Below are 25,574 nucleotides of genomic sequence, written 5' to 3'. Positions count from 1 at the left end.
TTACACAATGGAAATATTTAATTTTCCCTTCCGGTGGATGAATTTGACTGGATTTCAGTTCCGAAGGTGACTCTCAAGTCTTTGGTCACTTGCTAGAAGATCCAGAGCAATCCAGGAAGCAAAACGAGGGCAGAGGGAGCAGCAGGGTTAAAAATAGAGGTTCCTCTTACTATGTTGAAGATCTTAGTAAAGGTTTTGAAAAATGCCACATCCTAGATAAACATAAGTGTGGTTTTTGAAACATGATCTAAGGAGACCTAGAAACTCCATGAATGATTTAAAAAAAAAAGTGGAAAAGAATTTCGAGTGTTCAAAATTAGAAAGATACATCACTGTCCATGTTGCCTTCTAAGATCCTTGGTCCTTGTGTCAATCAGTAGAGACTAGGTTATGCTGACGTAAAAAAGAGCTTCCAACTTTTGGTCACTAAGAACAATATAGAGTAATATTTTGCTCATACTCATCATAGGTCAGCAGGGTCCTCTGCTTATCGCAGTCGCTCACGGACCCAGGCTGATGAAATGGCTATCTTGTTGAATTGCTGGTCACCGTGTCAGAACAACTTGTATGACCCCGTCTAATCACAAGGAGGTTAGGAATTACAAAGCTATCTTGTGCTTGGAACTAGGGACAACCAGAAACAATTAGAGAACCATACTGCCATAATCCTAGTGACTAGAAGGTCAGACAAAGACAAAGCTGTGAGCTTAGGCACTTGTGTTTTCCACATTCCATTTTGTGGCTTAGGAAGATTCATGAGGAGGTTAATAGTTATGGCCAAGTACCACAGATCCTGTGCCGCTACCGTAATTCTGGATCTCTTGCCAAAAAAGGGAAGCCTTTGCTTTTTGTGAGAGTCTGTGTGTCACCTAGGGTGTGACTCATCCATTCTCTGGCACAGTGCTCCTCCCACTGCAGGAGCTTCTCCCATGCAGGACTGGTCTGTCAGGCTGCAGGGCCTCTGCTATGGGGCTCGCTGGCTGTGCCAGGGCAGGGCCCAACCTGGCTGCCTCAGCCTGGGGATTTGCCATTCGGGGCTAACTTGACTGCTCAGTGATACAGAAGCCCAGCCTACTGATTTGTGGCAAGATATGACAAAGGAAAGCCACTGACACCTGTGAGTACAGCCGCCAGGGATCGAGAAAAATTTGCTGGTGACTTTGTTGTTGGCTAGCCACAGTGAGTAGTCTCACATCTTCCTTCTTCCAACGACTTCCTTCAGAGAAGAATTTCAGAGATGAGAAACCGATTATGATTCAAAAGTTTTGAGGCTTTGTAATTTGGGGTTTGATTAATAGCGTACATAGTGATGAGTATTAAAAAGGAATTTGGTAACTTAGAGACACTTAACATAATTCGATAAGAGTGCTAATTTGGTAAGAAAATACTTTTGTTTTTATTTCTTTCTTTTTGCGCCTCTAATCCCATCCATATATCAGAGTCCAGGTAATTGGAACCTTTAAAGGAGTTCTTCTCCTTTTCTGATGCTCTAAAAGCGATGAAGTACAAACACAGAAGCTAATTAACTGTTTTATTTTTTATCATTATTTCTTCTCATCGAACTTTGTAGTATTTTATCTACAATTCGGACTTGCTATCAAGATATCACCAGCTTTAAGGTCTCCATGAATTCAGAGGAATATTTTCACACCTTCACAAAAAACCCTGCACTTCCAGCTACTAACCTATGGCATTAAGAATTTTTGATTCTCATTTTCCTCAAATGGGACTCTTTCAAGAGCAACGTAAACTGGAGAGAGATTTCTCTTGGTTCATACGTTTGTCTCTATTGTGTCATTCTTTGCATCGGGGGAGGGAATACCAAAATGTCTACATTTCCATTGCCTTTCATATAATTCCCTAAAATATTGTTGTAATTGATAAATCTATTCCTTCCTTTTTTCAAAGGATTCTTTGTATTTGTTGAGTGTGAATTTTGAAAGTTTAATTTTGCTTAAAAAATTTTATCCTTTGAATTTTGACACAATGTGTTTTCTCTTTAAAGTAAATTTACAGATAAAAGAATGAGGCTTGAATTTATCTTACATTATTTTGGGCTTATTAAATTTCCTCTTTCAAAGTTCAGTCATATAATCATAGCTTGGAAAAATTGGCTTGTTTGTAGCTCAAAGAAACGATTTCGAGTACATTTCTGGGCGAATGATTAGCCTTCAAAGACTGCAAAACTTATATTTTATGTTTTTGGGGATTGTATCCTAAGATCCCACCATCCTTGGTACCGAGCCTGTGTTGACTTAATTCACTAATGGAAAAATAGTCTACTTTAAAACATAGTAGCTACTTCCACAAAACTGTAGTTTAGCATGTGGTTTCATTATTTTTAATTCCATTATCCTGGGAATTTATGGGTTCCGTTTTTTTTTTTTTTTATATATTTCTCTTAACATAATCTCAATCTCTCAAGACAGTAAAGCCCCGGGCTTCATTTTTATTTAGAGGTGAGGCTGTAGAATCTAATTGACTCTGTGTACTATTCCTGAATCTTTTGATTGAAAGGAACAAGTTACTAAGTCACACTACTTCAAATCTCAAAGGCGATTTTATTATAATGATATCAGTTTATCTCATAGTACCCACAGCATGAAATACAGGATCTTGAGTGTCACCAAGATGTTCTTTTTTTTTTTAAAAATCTTTGTCCTTTTTGGTGTATCTGCTTCATTTTGTGCTGTCCTTTTCATAGTTGGTTTGTTCTCAACTACATATGATTATCATCTGGGATTATTCTCAATTCTTTATATTAATAATTATACAAAACTGGAGAGTTAAAAAAATCATCCCTAAATGTTAACAATTAGTGCAATCTAGGTGAAGGGGTGTACTCTTTCAACTTTCCAATAGTGATGAAATTATTCAAATAAAAACTTTATTTGAATAATAAATATTACTGTCCAAGACTTTTCTCCAGAAATTCTGATTCAATGGGTCTGGAGTAGGGTGCAGATATTCATAAATTTTTTAAAAAGCTCCTTTGGGAATCCTGGTGTGCAATCAAATTTGGAAATTACCGTGGGAGGGTGCTGTCTTTTTCAACTTCTATAGAAGAGAGTGAGTCCCATTTTTTTCTTCCTGTCAAAGTTTGAAAATTCCTGGGATGAAGGCTGGTCAACCTAGCTTTTGTCAGCTGCCATCCCCTAACCCAGTCAGCTCTGGCCAGGCACATCTTCAAACTGGCTGCAAGCACAGTAAACACAGAAGAATAAGCAGTTTCCATACAAGTGTGGGTGGGGTGAGGGGATGGCTGGGCAAAATAATTAATAATAACAACAACAACAATAATAATAATAGATGTCCAGTGTATTCCTCCAGCAGAACTGAAAGTTGGGTCCTGAACAGCAAAATCTGAGAGCATCTGGCTGTTGATAAGCCAAAGCCGTCATTTCTTATACCAATGTTTCAAATTACATCTTTGTTTTAAAAGAATGAAATGATGAAGAATTACTTTTTATCAGTTTGAACATTTTGTATAGCAAAATACAAATTAAATATATTTAATAACAAAAACAAAAACTCCATCCATATCAAAATGGGCCTCACAATTTGCTATGCATTAAATAATGTATATTAATAAGTACCATTCGCGAAAGTCACTTCTAGCCTAATGCTCCAGTTATATACATTTTACTCCATAACACATCTGGTCTTTAAAATTCTACATTTCCATGAAGAAATTCTTTAAGTCAATGAGTAGGTGCTGACTCACCCCTTTCCCCAATCGTCTTTCGGGAAATTTTATCTCAATCTTGTCTTTGAAGGGGCTGCCTCTGCCTAGGGTCTGGAAGGAATTCCGAGAGTGTTAGTCAATAACATTATAATAACTGTCTCGTGCCAGGTGGATACTAGACCAATCAGGGAGATCACTTCGTTAATTATATAAATGTCTAAGAATCATGCGTAAACTTGAAACTAATACAAAATAATATTAAAAGTTAACTATAATTAAAAAAAAGAATTCTGAGAGTCTTAAGCAGTCTTAAATTGTCTTGTAGCTGGAAGAGAGTGGGACTGTCACTTCTGCATAAGCTTGGGCATGGAGACCTTTTGTGATGGTCCCTAATGCCATGGATCTCAGATTTTCAGTCCTCCTTGCACATGAGTCACCAATGGGAGGTACTGTCACCTCTAGGGTCATTGGTTGCTGATGACCAGGGAGTCTCTGTACTTTGGGAGGATGGTATTGGTGAGAGAAAGCAGGAGATGCATGATGCATTCAAAATGACTGAGTGATGACATGTTTCTAGCTCGTTCTGAAAAGAGAACTGGGCTCCCTATAGCAAGAATTGGACTTTAGGAGAGAGAAAAGCTGTGTAATTTTGGAAAGAATCAGAGCAGGAAGAGAGAGTGTTGCAGAAAAATCAGACCGGCAAGAAACCAAGCACCACTGAGAGTTGGAGAACTCAGGTATATTACGCCGGCGGTCCCAGAAGAGTTAGCGCTCTGAAGGTCTGGGCCCTGAGCTCAGGGGTAACCTTGCTTATCTGTGCAGTTACAGTTGGCATGAGCCAATTGGTTAATTTATCCTCAGGCAGTTACAGTGCATGGGAGTTGCTATGGGTTACAGGCAGTTATAGAGTCTGAGATTTTCAGACAGGAACTTAGGCAATACATCTGTTATCTAGAGAAAACAAGCAAATGAGAGGATGAGTCTTTAGTTAATCTCGAGGTCACCCTGCCCTTCAGCCTATGTGGCAAGCATATCTACAGAAGCAGAACAAATTGCTGATTATAAGGTTAGCCTTTTGAGTGGAAAAATTCCTTTTCAAGAGGAAGAAGAATGCATGAAGACAAGAGACTGGACCTGACCTGGACAGTGTTTGGCTGTTGAAAAAATAAAGAATCGGTGTGATCTCTGGGCACCTGGATGCCAGAGAAGAGAGTGGAACACAGATGTTTCGGGGTGGGCAAAGTGGGGCTGAGCACTGAGGCCCAAAGCCCAGAGATGATCGTACATCTCAGCAGAAGCTGGCACAGATGGAGGCTTATCCTTGCATGCCTAGTCCCCGAAGCTGATGTTGGAATATCATTCCTGGAGAGGAAGGAAGAAGAAAAGAAAGAGGAAATGATGAATTGATCAAAAGAGACCTAGTTTAAACTGAAAGTCAACGAGTTTACCTGGTATGGGAAAATTTCCATCATTAGCTCAAATAAGGACTCCAGTACAACTTTAATTTGGTCATAGTGCAAAGAACAGTTACATCTGTTTCATGACTGCTAAATGTGTATTGCTACACATAGTCATCATGGTCTTTGTGTACTTGTCCTAAGTGTAGGCATCAAGTACCAGGTTTTCCTCAAATTGATTTATCCAGAATGCTGGCTGTGCTTCTGAGATGCTCTATCCCTTTCACTCGACCCTCTGTGTTTTAATCCTCCTTGGCTGCTGTTCTTCTGGAATCTCATGCCATGAAAACCATTTCAAAACTTATTTGGTACAAAAGTCTCTTCCAGACCAAGGACCAAATTATAAACAAATCACCCTTTGAATAGAAGCATTGATGCCTTGGCCATTTACTCATTCATTTATCATCCAGAATGAGAGTAAAATAACAATATTTTCAGACATTCAGGGCTTAAGAGTTTGTCATCCAGAGATCTTCATTAAAAGAAATTTGAAAGGATACATTCCAACAGGAAGTAAAGTAAATGTAGAGAAAAGGTATGAAATACAAGGAAATCATCCTTATATGATGAACTGTCATGTATTTTTGTCTTGTAATAGTTATAACTATATATAATTTTATGCTGGGATCTTTCATTTCTGAGTCTTCACTCATGCAAATCACATAGTTCTGGCATTCTTTTGCAGAAGTACTAAGTACTGCTGCCTGATACATTCCACAGTTATCGGTTAAGATAACAAGATGGATTTTATAAAAAATAAATGCTGACATATATTGACATCTATGGAGAAAATTTGCACTAATGGAAATACATAAATCTCGAAACAATTTTTTTTTTGGCTAAATGCCACCTAAATATCAGCTCAACTATCTCATTTATTTCTCTTATTTTCTAAACATGTTTCTTCTGTATTTTCTCTCTTCATTACTGTTAATCAAAATTCACCTAGATGCTTAGCCTAGAAACATCGGCATCACCTTTTTCTCTATCTTTTGACTTATTCTTTCTTCCCTAAACTTTTGCTTACTCTTCTAAACTTAATAATTAATAGTATTCTTCTCTCACTCCTGGGGTCTTCTGAATCCATCTCCCTGCCATTACCGTAGTTCTGGTCCTTGATACTGTTCAACTGGACTAAGGAATGGCTTCTTCACGGGCTTCCTGGCTCTTGTCTCTGCCTTCAAACCCATCCTCTGCACTGTTGGCAGAATAATGTTTCTAAAATAAAATCTGATGCTGTCATTAAAGGATTTGATGGGTCCTCCTTGTCCATGGAAGAATCGCATTGCTTTACCATGGCATAGAACATGCCTCACTTTGGCATGGGCGTACCTTTAGCTGATGCACTACATACATCAACTTCTCCTCACAGATCTGATGCTCCAATTTTGTGACCTTCTCGGTCATCCCTAACATGCCTGGCTGTTCTGCACTCCCTGCTTTGGACCTTCTGTTTTTCTGCCTGGAATACTGTTTCGCCTTGCCCCCTGATGTGCGCACATCAAATGCCCCTTGTTCGTGATTTTTCCCTAAATCCCCTTAAGAATGGTTTATCTGCCAGGCCCTAGGTGCGCCAGGCCTCCTGAGTGCGCAGGGGGCGCCAGGCCCCAGGTGCACGCTGCTAGCTGTGGGAGGAGACGCCCAGCCTTCAGAAGTCCAGTTCTTAAGGGGAGATGTCAACATCCATAGGTCAGGGGTGGAAGGGGAGAGGGGAATTAAAAAGGGGGCAAAATGGTTTATTAGTTTTTGTCATAGGTTTCTAAAGTATATTTTGTATACTTCAAGGAGCATACTTATGACATAATTTATATTATTTATGTTATCTGTTTTCCCTAATTAGACTGTAGATTCCTGAAGGGCCAGACCATGTCTTATTTGTCTTTGTAACCATCTCTTTGGCCTAAATTTTAATTAAGTATAATAGGTCCAAGGATGTCAGTGTTTTCTAAATGAAGAAATGAGGTCCAGAGAAGTTAAATATCTTACCAAATTTCATAAAATGGATCATAACAGAACTGAGAGAAGAGCACAGATCTTTTGACTTACAGCTTATTTCATGATCTCCACTGTAATGTTAAAAAGTTTATTTTTTTAAATTATAAATCTAATTCTTTGTGGAAAAACAGATTAGAAAGAGAAGCATGTGAAAAAATAGCTTATCCTTTTTTTTTGGTAATTGCTAACATTTTGGTGTCTTTTCAGTGTTTTTATTTATGTTTCCTTTTCAAAAATAACATTTAGAAATTAGAAAAACCTCAAGTACAAATATAACAATAATAAATCATCCATATTTCCTATTTTGCTATATTTGGTTTCAGTCTATTTCTTACTCTCTCCTTTTAAAAACCACATTTTGGTAGAAATAATACATGCTTATAAAGGGTCTAAAGAGAGCAGAAAATTTAAAAGATAAAACTAAAAGAAATCATTTCCAATTTTGCTACCTAGAAATAACCATTGTTAATGATTAAATATTATTCCAGATATTATTCTGTATGTATGTTTATATAGAAGGACATGATAGGTTAATTATTAGATATAAAGAAAGAAAGCAATATACTCACATGTAATATACTTATAATTAAAAGGTAATTATACTATATTTGTTATTTTAAGTAAAAGTTAATAAACTTAATTTTATTTAAATAAAATAGAAAACCTAGGGAATATTTGAACTTCTAAGATTTTTCCCCTTCATAATAATATCTAGATATATTATTTTCTAGATGTTTCTAATGTTTAAAAAAAAGAATTATGAAATATATTGAGATTGGAGGTAGTAATAAAAAAATCTCTGTTCATATTAGGTAGTGTGGATTTATTCTTTACTAGAAAGATAAATTTTTAGCACTCTCATATTTCCTTCCATTTTACTTTCACCTCTTAAGTATAAAAATTATACTTTTATATTGATCTTTTCTCCCTTTTAAATTTCAGGGAAAGTCTCTTGCATTATATCTGAATACAATTTTTTATTTTTGGTACACTGCACTCCATGTATGCTCTTCCTCAGGGACTGCAATTATCCTTGCTTTGTATTATCTTTGTCTTCCATTTCTATTACCTTCTGTTTCTCTTTTTCTTTTTCTTTCTCTTTTTCTTCCTGCTTATTAGCTCAAGTCTTTCATTTATAGTGATACTTCACTTTTTATTGTTGCGTCTTTTGTCTCTTGAAGTTCCTAATTTATGAATTTCATAAATTAAAAAAAGGATTATGAAATATATTGAGATTAGAGGTAGTAATAAAAAAATCCCTGTTAATATTATCTTGATCTTTGAGGTTTTATCTTAATCTACTATTTTAGAATTTCTTCATGAAGCTCATGTGTAAAAAGAAAAAATCATTCTATATTAACTTGTTCTATGGCTTGAACTAATTGTGTGTGTGTGTGTGTGTGTGTGTGTGTGCGTGATATTACCTTTTCTGTTCAAGTTTTTGGCCATTTTTAATAAGCTCTGCTTCTTTGTGTTTTTCTTCAAAACATTTCTCCATAATACGTTGGAGACATATTTCTTCTTATCTTGTTCATATTTAACTTGCTCTATACACAGCAAGTGACTTCTTGACCCTCCTCTCTCTATATGTGACACTACTTTATTTTTTTGCCATCATATGGTTTGAGGTCTGGGTACTTTGTGTTTTATTCGCTTTTCTGCAGTCTAAGGGAATTACAGGGGGAAGAAGAGCTTGGCAACAGCCCTATTCCTGGTGTATCAGGTGAGCGCCGATAGAAACAGCCAATACTCACAAAAGGATTTACCTGAAAAGGATTGAGCTGAAAAGAATAAATTGACAAGAATTTAATACAAAAGATTCTTTATAGAGATGCAGGCAGGGCTAAAGGAACCAACAAGTGATAACAGGGAACTAGGGAACTTGCGGGAGTCTATTCCTAGAGCTCAAGGGGCAAGAGGAGGGAATCACTGGATCCTGGTGCGCACTGCAGCCTGAAAGAGAGAATGCCCAACTGGAACTTTAGCCAGAGGAAAGCAGTCATTGCTAAGATGGTGACCACAGAGGGAGAGAAAAGAGGGGATACTTATCCCCATGTCTCTATTCTCCCCTCCTCTAATCTTTGGCTGATGACTTCCAGTGGAAGAACCCGTCTGAAAGCCAGAGAGGCAAGACAGGCTGCAGAGGTGGGCTCAGCTCTCTGCTACTGAAATTTTAAGTGCCCTGTACCAGAATTTACCCCATTTTTCTGGGTGGCATATACCAATGGCAGATGTCTTCAGGCTCTAGGTTGTTTCTCTGACTTAGGATCGCTCTGGAGTCTTTTTTTTTTTTCCATCAAAAAGAGCCAGTCTCTGTTGCCATCCCCATTTACAATGTATTCCTAACATCCAATTATAAAATTCTCCAGTTAGAAGAGGAAAAAGGATTCTCACATTTTGCTTCTTTTTAGATTTCTGAGTATTAATGAGATTCCTGAAGATTTTTCTCCTTTATTGTTTGGCTGAAAGGGGAAGAGAATGGGAGAATAAAATTTAGGAGGTGTTCTCTGCTTCTACAAACTTCAAAATTTTCAGTTTCTTTAGCAGTTTTTAAAGTTATTCCTTTAAGTCCCGACCCTTTTCTCATTTTGTTACAATTACTGATGTTTCTGCTGGTTTTCAATATTTTCTTAGTGTTGGATTCATTTCCAATTGAGCATCTTAACTGGAAAATCCCACCAATGTTTTTTTCATGAGTGTGTATATTTACAGAGAACTTCTTAATGCTTATTTTTCCCATTAATATTATAAAATTATAATATAACTTACTACTACCTCCTACTAATATGAAATCAAAACTTTTGATAAATGTTGTTTTAATGTTTTTGTAATACTTTTTTATATAGATTTGTCATACTTTACTATCAATTTCATTATTGTTTGGCATCTATTTTGTTTCTCTCTCTCTCTCTCTCTCTTTCTCTCTCTCTCTCTCTCTCTATATATATATATATATTTGCTACTATATACACAACTGTCATAGCAAGCTTGCATATCATGCTTTTTTCTATACTTCAAGTTCTTTCTATATGATAGAGTTCCCAAAGTGCAATAGTTTGGATTTGCCTGGTTACTGAGAGTCCGTTTCCACATTCTGAGTACTATACTAAATTTATCCTGGCAGCCTCTGACTGTCAGATTAGATTCTTTCTTAGTTTTGTGGTGACTCATGAGGTAGGTGATTCTTGGGCACACCTTTACCAAGTGCCTGACATAGATGCCATTTGCACACACTCATTCTTATATACCACTTACCTTCCAGGTGTGAGGAATCACCATAATTCAGCTCTGCTTGGAACCTGCATGCAAAAAAGGAAATATCCAATTCAAAAGAGGTTTAGTGAAACTCAAGGGAACCAATGAAAATGATTTAAAATTTTAAAAACTGGAGAAAAGTGAGGGTTAAATTAAACATATGGATAGGTAGCTCTGTGGCTGTGGTTTGGGACACGGAGAGTCATCCTTGCTCCCCAAAATTTGGCCTATTGACCTAGGTCAACACCTAACTTCCTACTGTTGAAGAGGTTTCCTCTAGAAAATAACTGTTAAAATGTACACTTACCTGGGATGACTAAAATAATAAAAAAATATAGTATTCATTTTCACATGATGGATAGGTTATCGTTTGGTTAATTATTCTTGGTGGTCAGAGGAATTCTGAAAGACTCAAGAAAGGAGGCCCGCGGTATGAGAAAGGTTGATTGAGAGGAGCTTTGCCCAAAGAGGGGAATTCTAGACTGGAGCTAAAAGTGAGAACCTGAGCATCTGGGCACAGCAGGGAGACGACTCAAGATAAAGACAGGAATTCTGAAGGCAATATTTAGTTTGTAAATTTCTTTAAGTTCATATAGATTGCTGGAGATGATGATCTGCCTTTTTACGTCTCCATTGAGGACAGAAAGGAGGATAGGGACCGAATGACATAGTTAAAAGAGCCCTGGATCAGAAGTCAAAAGAGAGTCTAGTTCTTCCAATAACTTGGGATATGACCTTGGGAAGGGTATTAACTATCTGGACAATTTCCTCTCTGATAAGAAAAGGAAAATGATAACATCTCTGCCTATCTCAGAGAATTTTTGTGATGTCAAGGCTAAATTATATGTGAAAATGTTCTGAAAAAATTTACCCCATACAAAAATCAGCAATTTCTTATTTTAGAAAAGCACATGACATGATGAAAAAAATTACAAACCTGAATTCAGATCACAAACATATTACTTAGTACCTATGAGGTTGGGCGGGATCAACTTTTAGCCTCTTATTTTAGAAAACTGTGGAAGTGATCTCAGTTGCACAGAATTACTTGATGGCATTGAAAGAGGTAATGTAGACACAGTGCCAAACACAGAATAAACAATAGCTACTTGTTTTCTCCTCTTCCCTTTCATATTGTCTGTAGTCATTGACTAGAGGTGAACAGTGGGATGGTTAAATGATTGGCACTATGGAATCTTCCACCTCTGAGACCATCTGCAGTGTATTCCTACAGTCTGTCTGGAACTTTGACAGCATTTTGTGGATCTCACTTGAAGACTCAGCAACCTAATTATGCAAGTAGTAGTCTCAGATTGTCAGCTGACAAAGCTGGTGATTGAAATACTCCTGGGTGGCTGATAAATTTCTGTCTGGAGTTTTGTTTACTTTTGTTTGTGATTGCTGTGATTGCTATTCAATTATTTATTTTCTTCCTAATCAGGATTTGAGAGTTCAAGTTGTAGGTTTTTGTTTTTATTTTTCACCCAAATCACCCTATAAAATTGCTCTGGTCTCTGTTGCTTGTGTGGGTGAATGTGTGTTTAAATTAAGCAGATGTTTGTTCTGATGTGCCCATCCACAGAACGTGCCCCAGCGTGCTGTTCGTATGTTTTCTTTCTGCAGGTTTTGCCTTTCATTAGTGAGCTATGCCAGTTTCCAGTCAACCATATGGCTTTGGGGTGGAGAAATTCGACATAGAAATAGGAAGAGATACTTTGAAATGAAATTGCTAAAAAGAGAATTGTTTTGTGGAATCCAGAACTTTGGACCACTTCCTATCATGTCTAGTCCACTAGCTTTGACTCCTAGGGTCTGCAGGTCCCTAGGGAGCAAGCCTCATCCACGTTTCCAACCTTTCAGGGGCGCTTCAGAAGCTCCATTACATTGTGACTTCCTTGAGGTGGTGATGAGGCAGAAAAGAAGTCATCCTTGTTTAATTTCTAGCTGTTAGGACATTGCTTGGAAATGAGGGCCTTATTTTCTTTGTTGAATAAACACATAAATGAACATCTGAAGCACATTTTTTTAAATTTAGATTTGGAAAGCAGGCAACAGATAATGGGAAAGCATATCCCAGGTTGGATGGTTGGAAATGTTATCTCTTTGCAATCTGGCTGTTGTACACTTAGCTGAGGAGGGAAGCAGTTTCTTAATTAAAAAAAAAAAAAAAAGAATTCTAGCACTTCGTATTTGGCACATTTTACTTTGTGAAATCTCAAGGTTGATGTAAGTGCTTCATGTTGTTTTGGTGTGAATCACATAGGTGACTGTTTTATCAGATTGCATGTTTCTGAGGGATAAGCCTTTCCTGAAACAATTCTATAATGCATGTTATGGCTTGGACTATGTGAAACCAACATTTTCTTTTTCTTTAAAAAATTTTTTTTATTTAAATTAGTTTCAGATATTCAGGACAATGGTTAACATTTATATCGTTTATGAAGTGATCCCCCTGATTACTCTAGCACCTGTCTGGCTCTACACAGCCATTACTATACTATTGACTATATTCCCTATGCTGTACTCTACGTCCCGTGACCCAACATTTTCGAACGTTTGTTTGAAAGGGAGGAGTTACACTCCAGCTACTCTTGCATGTCAGAAAGAGTGGGCTGACCTGAGGAAAAAGGTCAGAAACCTGTGGCTTTTCTAAAGAAAACAGAGACTTGTGGCTTTTCCAAAGAAAATGGGGCCAGAGGACTCTGGGTGATAGGTAAGGAGAGTGAGAGGTCAAAAGATTGGATTCATGCTATTATTTTGTCACCATACCCTTTAGCTTCATCTAAACTTTTGCTTTCATGGAACTGGAAAAAGAGCTATTATGAAAAAGGTTTAATGTGAACAAATCTGGAAGAAAACGATTCTATTTAAGTCCAGATTAAAATAAGCCACTTTTAAAGTGCAATCGGTTTTATAAGCAAAATACAGAATGAACTTTAGAAAAATGTTTCTTCTACTTAAAAGAATTGAAAAAAAGGCCAAAATTGCACTATGAACTAGGGTCACACTATTGCTGAAACTGGAGAAAGATAGCATTCTAGAGTTGCGGTCTTAGTTTTTATATGACAAGATAGACCTGGATTGTAAAAAAGATATTGGAAAATTCTGGACTCAAGATAGCAGTATAACTATCAAAAAAGGGCATTCTGCAATGTCTAGTGAAGGTCATTACCACATAAAACACAAAATGCTTATTTTGTTATACATAGAAACATAATTTTAGTAATCAAAACTCATTTTGATAAAAATTAAAACATCACTATATTTAAAATTTAAAACAAAATGACAGTACAATAAAGAATTTTTTCAATACAACATTTAAAAATTTTTAAGCAGACAGAATGGTTTTCATCTTGATTTGTGGGCCTTAACTAATCACTCAACTCTCACTCCCTTTTTATAAAAAAAAATCTATTGAGTGTCTGGGCTGAGGAGTGCTAACTCTATGAAAGTTTGTTGTCTTGCATCATTTCTTTAAGTCACTTTTTAAAAATTAGTTTCAGTTAAAAGGAAGAACAGTCTGCATGATGAGAACATCATGCATTTCAGAAAAACCTGGACTCATGCTCAGATTTTATTTCAGAAAAACCTGAACTCATGCTACAGAGTCAACAAATTCATCAGTGATTTTAATTTCCGCCCCCCTCCATTTTTGATGATTTTACCTAAAGCAGGAACTGCATTGGTGATGATTCTGATAAATCACATTGATGATATGCATCCTGGAATTTTCATCCATTTGAATGACTTAGGTTGGAATAAAGTATGCAAACATGACTGCAATTTTCTTAAAAGTGTGTGTCCATCTAGGTTGCTACTGAATACTTTTAAAAGTGATGAGCAACAAAGTAATCCTTTTGCTTAAAGAACTACAGACCTTCAAAGAACTGTATTGGCAATAGGCTGAAACAGATAATGCGAAATATTTTAAATAATCACTGGATGTCAGTGGAAATTCAGCTAGACAAATATTTCAATGCAGTAAACATGATTTAAAAATACATTTTGCTTAATCTTTAAAATAATGGCATCGTTTGCTATAGATTTATTAGTGCTTGAGATAAAGTCTATTTCTTTTTGGATAAAAATGGTGAATGGCAAATATCAACCATTTCAAAAGTCTCTGGCCTTTGTTGATGACAGCCAAATCTTCTGAATCCTTCCATCTGAAAGCAAAGAAACAGCAAATACCTTTCAAAGAGATTCTTGCTCAGGATGAAAAAAATGTCAAAACTGTTAATACCTAATATTAAAAATTTCAACTTACACAAGTCCTCTGTAGGGCACAGACCCTGATGCAAATCCTCAGCTCTTCCCAACCACTTTCCCTTTCTCTCTCCTTTCTTCTTCCTTTATTGAAGATATTGTGTGCCCACCATGTGTCCAGCACTTTTCTAAGTGCCATGGAATCATTTTAGTTTTGGCGGAAATAAGTTACTTCCTACCTATGAAAATACAGCTACAGAATTAGGCAAAAATGAAGGATAATAGGCTGAGCCTGGTGCTTACTTTCCTTCGCAATGTATTTCGAGGCTGAGTTTGCACATAGGAATTCCAACTCACGTTCCACCGTAGCCACCTACATGTTTCTCAGCCCTGCCTAACCTAGAGAGTGAGCCACCATTCCCATTCCCTGAACATGGGCTGTTGTTTATTGCACCCTGGCAGGCAGCTTCCTTTGGAAGGATTCCCACATGAGACATCACATGCAAGCTGACAGCAGAGGCTGGAGGTTATCTCAGCAATTGCTTGCACCTCCCAGTGCCAGCTGGTGCTCACACCTGCAGCTCCAGGTGGAGTGGATGGGAAAGCACAGGGAGTCCACCTCTGGGGAAGGAACCTCTGAGTAGACAGCACTAAGGACAGAACCCAATTTCGCAGGCTTACTGGGTCTGCAGTGACATAGAACTTTGAAAGCTTCAAATTGGAGACCTTTTGCCTTTTCATTTATTTTTATAGAAGCAAGAAAGGCAGCTGTGTGGAAGACAATGACTCATACGCTTTTGCTGTACTGTTTAGTGTTTCTTTTGCTCGCAGAATCCTGCAGGACATTATGCCAGGTAAGAGAAAGGAGGTGGGAGGATGAAATGGTGCGGAGAGCAAATAGAAATAAAAACCATCAGTTAGGCAGATCTCAGTTATCTTAGCTGAAGTGTAGGGAAAATATGGTGGTAGAATGGTTTAGCCAGAAGAAATTGCAACTACAGGTAACCAAAACCCATTTTAGCCTATAGTTATTTTCCCCTCAACTTTTTCTGTAAGTTCCTATGATGCAATGAGGCTCAAATGATCTAAGGGTGATAAATTCTTTTCATATCCTTTGAAGTTTTCAGTTGCTTGTAACTAGGGCGGTGCCACTTCCTCAGGGGCACTTGAAAATGTGAGGGCGGTGAGGGTGTCACAAAGACTGGGAGATATTTAGTGGCATCTAGTGGGCAGGACCTAGGAATGGTCTGGCACAGTGAAGCATTGTCCCACCCAAAATGGCATCTTTTTTGAATAATCTGACAGTGAACACTATGGATGGGTTGGAAGGAGCAATGTGCAAGTTAGATAGTTAATCAAGGACTAACTGGGATGGGTTTGTAGCAGGTACTGTTTGTAAATTTTGCAGGACAGTGAGCCCTATGGCTCTCTCTGGAATAATTTTCCTTGTACAATATGTCGTTTTCATTTCTTATTAGTCACTTATTTAAAATAAGGTATGGAGGGTCACTGAGGGAGAGAGTACATAAAAATATTTTGAGTTTCTCGAGAAGAGAATATTATTATTCAACCACAAAATCTGGAAGGAAGCTTTGAAGTCAACTGGTGAAGCTTCACTGTGTTATTTGGGAAACAGGTCCATGGTGCGACCTGCTTGAGGTCACATACCTATTTAGCTAAAGGTCCCCTGTCTTCAGGTTCTCAGTTTCTTCTTTCCATTTTAATATGTGCCTCCTCAGACAAGAATGGCTTTGAAATTTATTCTAGGAGTTTCCAAATAGTATTTAATTTGCTATCTGAGTAGTTTGCCTTTGGATGGGAATTTTCTCCATGACTCTCTCCAACATTAAGCTGGTGCCTAGTTTCTGGGAGAGTTTAGAGACCCTCTCAGAAAGACCTTTTCCAGGAGTCATCCCAACCCCACAGCATGCTACGATTTCCTCCCTTCATTTTCTTATCCACATTTTCTCATAAGATGGGATTTAGAGAGCAGGTGGAGCGTCGAAGATTAGCTTTGTTTTCTTGAAAGTTGGGGATCACTTTACTAGGAACTTTCCACCTTTTTCTTCTTATTAATCGAGTTGCTGGATGCTGAGCTTCTGAATGCCACCCTTTCCTGACTTGCCTACTCACTCAGGCAGCTCTTCAGGTTTAGCAGGTGGCAGGTTTTTAAGTTTTTTTTTTTTGTTTTTTTTGTTTTTTTTTTGTTTTTTTACAGTATTAGGTTGAGGATTGTTGATATCTGAAGCTAAAGTGGCCCGTATTGGATGCCACCCTAGAAACGAAACAATTGGGAGTTGTATATGGATGAGTCTTGGCAAATTAATTGGAAAGAAGTGAATCAAGTCCTTCACTAAGAAAGAAGTTTCCAGAAATCTTTGTAAACAGCATACCATGGCCTTCTGCCCACATTTCTGATTAATATAATGTGACTTCACTGGATTCTGTTTAATGGGCCAAGTGTTATTCACTTTTCTGTACTTTATTGTGGTGTATAGGAGACTATGGCCCTCTCAAGTTGGGCTGAGATGCTTGTACTTCCTTATCTGTAAAGTGAGGGTGTTGGACTAGTTGATCTATAATGTCTTTCAGAACTCTAAAAATATTATTTTAGTGTTCTTGTTTAGTGGAAGGCCTTTAACTCTTCTATGTATATAATAAGGCTTGATTCTCTTGATTGTGAAAGAGAAGTAATCTTATATCAGTACTTTGAAGGCTGTTGTATTTCTTGAATTCTCAGCGATACTTTTTTCACCTTGGACAGACCCCAAATGTTCAATTCAGATTCTCCATAAATTCTCATTCGTTAGACTAAATGGAGTATTCAGCTTTGTTTCTTGATGACATAGAGAAAAAAACAATATTGTGAAGAATAAAGAAAAATGAACTCCAAGTGTTAGTCACACAGTAGAGTCACTGAATTTCCAGTTCTTTCCCCAAAGGTTAAGATCTTGGAATGTAAGTTGGAGTAATTGTACCCAGGCTTCTTCCAGCCACTAGAAGACGAACTTCTGGTGCACAAACAGGAATATTCAGACTCACTCTCACTTTACACACACACACACACACACACACGTACATATGTATATATGTATACATATGTACAAGACACTAATCTAGCTACTTAGGGGGATATAAACAAGCACAATATGCAATCCATGTTCTTAAAGAACTTACAATTTAATTGAGAAGATAATATGCATATATAAAAAAGATTAGATAGCAAGATAGCAGGTCAGGTGAGTATATGCCATGCATTGAATGAGTAGTTTAGTGATATGGATAATAAATCTTATGGGAGCCATAGAGGAAAAGATTTATCAGTTACAATTGGATCAGGAAAGACTTCTTGGAGGAGGAAAATTTGAGCTTTGTATGTAATAGATATTCAGTACCTCCATTTTTAGAGAATAATAATGACAGCTAAATTTTAAATACCACTTACAATATTCTAGGTGCAGTTCTAAGTGTTTTCTATAGATGATCTCATTTATTCCTCATAAAATTGATCTGAGACAAGTATCATAGAATTGTAGTACCATAGTTCCTACCCTGTTTTATAGATGAGGAAACTGAGGCTCAGACAGATGAATTTTTCCAGGGTCTCAAGTGGTAATGTTGGGATTTGAACCTAGGCAGTCTGCTCCCAGAGTATACCCCTTGACTATGATGTGACACTGCTTCTCAGGGAAGGGTAGGAAAGAGAGGGGCTTCTAAACAGGAGAGGTGGGAGTACTCATGATGGTGGGGGGGAGGCAGGTTTTTGGGGGAACCCTTCTTAAAGAAAAAGAATACAAAATTACAAATACAAAATTAAGAGAAGAGTGAATATCTACTTAGAATGAGAAAAAAATCACAACAAATTTCAAATTTAGAAGTGCTGAAGAATGTTACATTCAATAATTACTCAGCATTATTCAGTAGTAAATTCGGTAACAGAACTATTTTTATTAATGATCTATATACATTTTTATTCCTACATTTTTGGCTGCATACTTGCATGTCAATTTTGTAAAGTTTTTTTCTATAGAGAGTGTAGAAAAATTCTTCAGTCTTTTCTCTAGCATTGCTGATTGACATTTTTTATTGTCCTAGTTTAGAAAAATATCCTTCAGCTTCTCAATTCATTGTTAGAAATGCAATGTAAATATATAGGACTGTTGTCAAATTTAAGAAAACCTCTAGCAAGTTTCTTTCGTATGTGACCTACAAGCTATCAGGACACTTAGAACTTTCTTGTTCTGTGACTGGTTGTAAGTACTGCTAGAATTAATGCCACTTGCAAGTTGATGTCCTCACTGTAATGTGGGAATGACTGCAAACTATATAAGTACTATTCAATCCAAACTGAATGTGTTCCAGATTCAGCTTCTACTTTTCCATATTTTATAAATAGCTGCAGCCTCTCTAGTGCTTTCCAAAATGAGAGAGAGTGTGAAGGAGGGGGAGTTGGAGTGCTAAAAAATGAAGGTTCAAACAGACGATGGTCAACTATTTTGCTTTTGAAAATTTAATAAAACATACAATCATGTGAACACATTGCTAGATTCTCTCTCAGTGCTTTGAAGGGGCCCGTAAAAGCAAGGGATTCTTAAGCTTAACCTTCATTAACTTCTTGGTAAATGCACCTCTGCTCATGATGTATTTCCTAGATAGAATGTAGCCCATCCTTACTGGAGGGGGAGGAGAGCTCCTGCTGAATAGCAGCAGGAGAAATAGTTGTCCAGGCTGAAGGGGAAAAAGGAGCATGGGCCATACTTTATGGTCTTAGCTTTTGGTGGCTTCCTGGAATCACAGGTGATTCAAATGTGTTTGTTAGTCTGTGACTAAAGTGAATCATTGGGCTGGCGTATCAACAATTGATTTTGATGTGGATTTTGATTTTCCTTTTCTAGGCTGCCAGCAAAAGCAAGGAGAAGGTGTCCGCCAGGCCACACGGTATGTTGGCAGTGGTGACTAATCAAATGGAAGTTTCACCATTCTCCTGTTGTAATAGAGGGCCATTCTTGGCCCTGTCTTATGACATGGCAGACAAGATTCCTGCACGGCTTGCATTTAGACTTCTTTTTTATTTTTCTCATATTAAATTGTATCTTTGACTCTGCTTCCCTCTCCAACCTGTACCCTCTGCTCCGTCTTGGTTTGGGATTTCTTTGCTATAAATCCTTTAAATTGAGCCAACTCCAACTGGGGCACTAGCTAGAAACAGGTCTGCGAGAACGCATTGATGATACAACTCATTATAAAGTTCCAGAGGTGGAAAGTTTCTTAGAGAATATCAGGTACAATGGCTCTAAACTGTATTCTAGGGAGCTCTTGGGGCCTGAGGAGGAGCTTAGGGGGTTCCCGTGGGATGTGAGAGTGACCTAGTGGACTGAACCATGGCCCCGTCCCTCTCACTTCAGCTGGGCTAGTTCTACTTTTATCTATTTGATACAGTTGTGTTCAGGATAAGATTTTGTTTGAAACAATAGTAGTTTGTTGCCAAAATATGTGACCGTCAGTGATCTATTTTACTCTTCCTCTACTTTACAAAGAAAACACACCCAATGCCCACAGGATTTATGCACCTTCATGTTTTGGCATCTTTGTGATTGGCCCGGCGCAGCACTGAGTCCCGACCTCTCCATCTGATGCTGATACTTTTTTCTTCCCAGGTGAATGCGATGGTGTCTGTGTGCACAATTCCCACTGCACTCAGCGTTGCCCTCCAGACACTCAGGGAAATATGGGGTTTTTATGTAGGCAAAAGAAATGGCACAAGATCACTGATACCTGTCGGACGCTTGACGCCTTCAACATCTTTGAGGTAATATTCACATGCAAAGTGAAGCCCCAAATTAGCGATGCATATTGCACTCAGTAAGAGAGAGAGAGAGAGAGCTCCAGGCAGGATGGTAAGTAGGTGGTTTGAACACGAATACGTAAATACTTACCTGTCCTCTCTCTCTACACGAGGATGGCGTTCTTAACTTTGGGCTTGTAAAAGTTTGTGCTCCAGTCTCCAATATCTTTTATGACATAAGGAAATCTGATAATTTAAGTCAGAGCTAGAAAGGCTGTCTAGAATTGTCATGGCCTATTTCTTCATCTGTACCCTTAGCTCTTTCACACCTCACAGCCTCCAGTATGGTAGCCTGGGGCATCACTAAACTTTTAGACATGTGGAATTCAGGCCCACTCCCGGACATGCTGAATCCAACTCTGAATTTTAAGGTCCCCAGGTGACTTCTGTACTCAGTAAAGCAGAAGAAGAGTGAAGTACTACATTGTCAAACAAACAAACGTATTTCACATACACTTAAGTAATTCCACATTTTTAAAAACCAAGTTCTAAGACATAAAATCAGGTCAAATGTTATTTCTTCTCCTTTTGTTTCATTTTCTTCTCTTCTAGTAAGGGTTTTACCTTTTAGAAGTTCTGATCCTGATTCCTTCAGAAGAGTTAATACTTTAGTATTTCTTGTGTCCTAGCAACATTCTCATCCCCTGTTTTGGGGTGTGGCCAAGGAAAAGCAGTGGATGCTATACCTGAATTTTTCTGACCAGACTTCGAAATGCTGTCCACCCCTAATTTGAGGGATATACTATATGTCTTAATATTTAAATGCTTTAAATCAAGCTTATGAACTACTAAATAAAATATGTTCTGTTAGCCTCCCATCCCAGATTCCATCCTGCATCTCAAGAGTGATGGAAAGCTAAGGCCGCATATCCATAACACTGAATACAGGTGTCTCTCTGACACCTCTCAGGCCTATGGGTGAGCACACTGGTGTCACGGCCCATCCTCGGCAGCACAGACTTAAGGAAGGCCCTAGAAATGGGGTGGGAGTTGTCGAGCAGAAAATGTGGGTGTCTAGATGCAAGGACATGGGTTCTGAGTAAGCGCATCCTCTAGACCATGGACTTCTTGTCCTGTGTGAAAGGGCAGGCTAGAGAAGCACCAGAAAGGGGTCCTCTAAAGCAAGATTTGGTAATTTTTTTGTAAAGGGCTACATAGTAAATAATTTAGGCATGTGGGTCGTGTGGTCTCTATTGCAACCACTCAACTCTGCCATTGTAGTAGGAAAGCAGCCACAGATAATACTTATAATGAATGAACGTGCTAAGTTCCTATAAAACTTTATTCACACAAAGCAAGCAGCCAGCCTGGGGCCATAGTTTGCCACTGTTTTAAAGTGTGGGACCCTGAGCCTGAATCTGTGGGAGATACTGTCTATCACTATTTTTAGTCATTCTTCTATCTTGGTGTTCCTGCTGACTCACCCAGATCTAGTTCAGAATTTCTGTTTTAAAACCATGCTGTGTCTCATGCCTTGCCCCTTGGTAAGAGTAAAACATAAGCTTAAATGGCACTAGGAATTTACCTGTATGCACAGGATCTATCCACAATGTATATCCACAGTAGAGGTCTAAAGTGATAGCCAAAGATAACAGTTGCTACTTGGGGGTAGGGGGTTCAAGCATAGGCAGCTAGCAAGCTGGGACTTCCATTCTCTGCTCATACACCTTGGTATTGGGTAAATTATTCCACAGCGGATGTGATTTTGAAAATGTAAAATAGAAGAACATTATGAAATATACAGTTGTGTAATAAGGCTGTCCTACATTTTAGTAAAGGCACTTTTATGTTTAAAACAAAAGTAACATGACAAAAACATCTTTTTTTTCCTGTCTCTTAGGAGCATTTAAATTCAGTTGCAACAGTTAAAGAAACAATAAAAATAAATGAATATTCCAGAGATTCTGAGACCATTGCAGATAAGTTGATGGAAAAGTGTCCTCAGGACTTGTCCTGTGTCATTACGAACATTCGGCGCTCTCCCCGGATACCGGGAAACATCGCTGTCATTGTGCAGCTCCTGCACAACATATCGACAGCGCTGTTGACAAATGTCGATGAGGCAAAGATGCAGGTGAGTATCCTTGAGTATCTGGGAGAGCATTTTTTTGGGGGAGGAATGCAGGTTAGTTGGAGTATTCTGTGAGCTTTTTGGGGTCTGAGGTGTCTTTTACCTCAGAAGCTTCGACACCTAGCATGGTAAGCATTCAATAAATCTTCATTGAAGAAAGAATGAACAAATGGAAAAAGTGAACATATTCAATCAACAAACATTTAGAGAGAGTACTTGCTGGATGATAGATTGGATGCTGAAGTATGCTTTTCCAATGTTTATTTTGGCTCCTGAAAACCTCTGAAAGCCATAAGAGGAAGACTTTTCTTTGTGAGTCAGAACAGGTTGCTAACATGGAAAATAACTGAATGCAAAGAAAACAGCCATACATGTCTGCTTCAGAAATGTGAAATGGAACTGGACCCATTTCTTTTGTTTTTGATCTTTGAAGTAGACAATAGTAAAAAGGAGGTTCAGTTTCTGGGGACAATTTCCAGTTCGGTATGTTCCCGTACAAGGTTCCTGCACACAGTTTGGATTTAATAGATGTTACTTATTCCGTGGATACTCTGACCAGGGTAAGCAAATTGCTGGTTTGGCCCAGGTGTGAAACGAGCATGGTGAAGGCTGCCTGCTTGCCTGTCTCACAGGAAGTCATTGCATAAACGGGAGGAGGGCAGCTCCCTTGTAGCGTTATTCTTCAACTCATACTTGAGCGGTATGTGAGTCACCTGGAGATCTCATTAAGCTACTGATTATAATTCATTAGGTCTGGGGTGGGGCCTGAGATTCTGTATCTTTAAGAGGTTCCCAGGGGATACCTGTGTTGCTGGTTGGAGGACCACACTTTATAAAACTGAAGCTTGAGTGTCCTGACAGGTTCAGAGAGTGGCTCAGTACTAATGCCGGTTCTTCATTGGCAGAGTTACAGCATCATGGCCAACCACATTCTGAACAGCGAAAGCATCTCAAACTGGACCTTCATCCCTGAAAGAAACAGCAGCTGTGTCCTGCTACACTCAGTCAATACCTTTGCAAGAAAACTACTTATAAATAAACATTCCATTGACATATCGGATGTCTTCATTCATACTCTAGGCACCACCATATCTAGAGATAACGATGGAAAGAATTTAACTTTTTCAATGAGAGTTAATGACACCAACAATGAAGTCACTGGAAGGCTGTTGATCAGTAGAGATGAACTTGAGAATGTGCCTTCCCATTCTCAGGTCATTAGCATTGCATTTCCAACTCTTGGAGCCATCTTAGAAGCCAGCCTTTTGGAAAAGGCCAGTGTGAATGGGCTTGTCCTGTCTGTCATTTTGCCCAAAGAACTGGAAAGAATCTCACTGATTTTCGAAAAGATCAGCAAGTCAGAGGAGAGGAGGACACAGTGTGTTGGCTGGCACTCCTTGGAAAGCAGATGGGACCGACAGGCCTGTCAAATGATTCAGGAAAACTACCAACAAGCTGTTTGCAAATGTAGGCCAAGCAAGTTGTTTACCTCGTTCTCTATTCTTATGGCACCTCGCATCTTGGAGAGTCCTGTTCTGATTTATATCATGTACATAGGCCTGGGCATTTCTATTTGCAGCTTGATCCTTTGTTTGTCCATTGAGGCCTTGGTCTGGAGCCAAGTGACGAAGACAGAGATCTCGTATTTACGCCACTTGTGCATCGCTAACATTGCGGCCACCTTGCTGATGGCCAATGTGTGGTTCATAGTGGCTTCCTTTCTTAGTGGTCCAGTGACACACCATAATGGATGTGTGGCAGCAACTTTTTTTGTTCATTTCTTTTACCTTTGTGTGTTTTTCTGGATGCTTGCCAAAGCACTCCTTATCCTCTACGAAATCCTGATTGTTTTCCATACACTACCCAAGTCAGTTCTGGTGGCATCTCTCTTTTCAGTGGGCTATGGGTGCCCTTTGATCATTGCGGTTATCACAGTTGCTGCCACTGAGCCTGGCAAAGGATATCTACGACCTGAGGCCTGCTGGCTCAACTGGGACATGACCAAGGCCCTCCTGGCCTTTGTGGTCCCAGCTCTGGCCGTTGTGGTAGTAAACCTGATCACAGCCACACTGGTGATTATCAAAACCCAGCGAGCTGCCATTGGCAGTTCTATGTTCCACGAGGTGAGAGCCATTGTGAGAATCAGTAAGAATATCGCCGTCCTCACACCACTGCTGGGACTGACCTGGGGATTCGGAATAGCCATAGTCATCAACGATAGATCTCTGGTCTTCCACATTCTCTTCTCCTTGCTCAATGCATTCCAGGTAAGTGCAGAGGCTTCTGACCAACTCCGAAGTAAAAGAATTCAGGAAGACGTTTTGTGATCAGGAAGTCATGGTATCATATTTCTTTATAAGACAGTGGTTTGGGAATAGCATATTGGGTCAGGAAATTAGCTTTTGTTCCAGAAAGGCCTGCGTTCAAACCTTTACTCTCTCATTAATTAGTGTGTAAGATTCTCCTGGGACATGTGCTTGACTTTTCCAAGCCATATTTTCCTCACTTATAAAAGGGGTATAATCTGCCCACTTTATGAGTGTTTAGAAAATGAAATAATGAACAGCACCAAGTACTAAAATGACCTAAAGTTCATTAATAGCTTAAGTTTAGGCTGAGCTATAGCTGTTTAAAAATTAAACAGTACTGCTTCGCCTAAAATAGAAGTATCTAACTAGAGGTATTTACATGTGCACATTTATATTTTATTCCATTTAGAATGTTTAGTAACCACTGGAAACATCTTATTTTAATGAAGCAAGCCATACAGAGTAATATTAAGGATATTTTCTCCTCTCCTCTCCTCTCTTACCTTACCTCTGTAAATTAAACAATGTTCACAGTTTCATGCGCATCCTTGCCAAATTTTCTATGGTTATATACTATATTTTTTTTCATATCATATAGGAGTTAAAAAACAATGTATAGTATTATGCAACTTACTTTTTCACTTAAAAATACATTTTAGCATTCTGAGACTGATGGAGTAGATGGAGAAGAGAGAAGGTCCAGTAGATGTGTGAGAAAGGCCCTTTTAAAGATTTATGGGTCCTAGGCCTG

General features: G+C 38.4%; 1 protein-coding gene across 1 annotated transcript in view; it reads left to right on the top strand.

Moving 5' to 3' along the window:
- Nucleotides 1–943: 943 nt before the first annotated feature.
- The window catches only part of LOC120596116 (adhesion G-protein coupled receptor F2), a 35,375-nt gene continuing 10,744 nt past the window's right edge, over nt 944–25,574 (top strand). Inside the window, exons 1-6 of the mRNA XM_039854430.1 lie at nt 944–1,117; nt 15,352–15,452; nt 19,494–19,536; nt 20,256–20,407; nt 22,284–22,517; nt 23,420–24,781. Of these exons, the coding sequence (XP_039710364.1) occupies nt 15,381–15,452; nt 19,494–19,536; nt 20,256–20,407; nt 22,284–22,517; nt 23,420–24,781 (1,863 nt within the window). The 5' untranslated portion in view covers nt 944–1,117; nt 15,352–15,380. The remainder of the gene's footprint in view (nt 1,118–15,351; nt 15,453–19,493; nt 19,537–20,255; nt 20,408–22,283; nt 22,518–23,419; nt 24,782–25,574) is intronic.

The sequence above is a fragment of the Pteropus medius genome, unplaced genomic scaffold (assembly GCF_902729225.1).
Source record: "Pteropus medius unplaced genomic scaffold, Ma_sr-lr_union100, whole genome shotgun sequence".
Lineage (NCBI taxonomy): Eukaryota > Metazoa > Chordata > Mammalia > Chiroptera > Pteropodidae > Pteropus > Pteropus medius.
The sequence above is the reverse complement of the archived record's forward strand: the minus strand, read 5'-3'. Positions and strand labels throughout refer to the sequence as shown.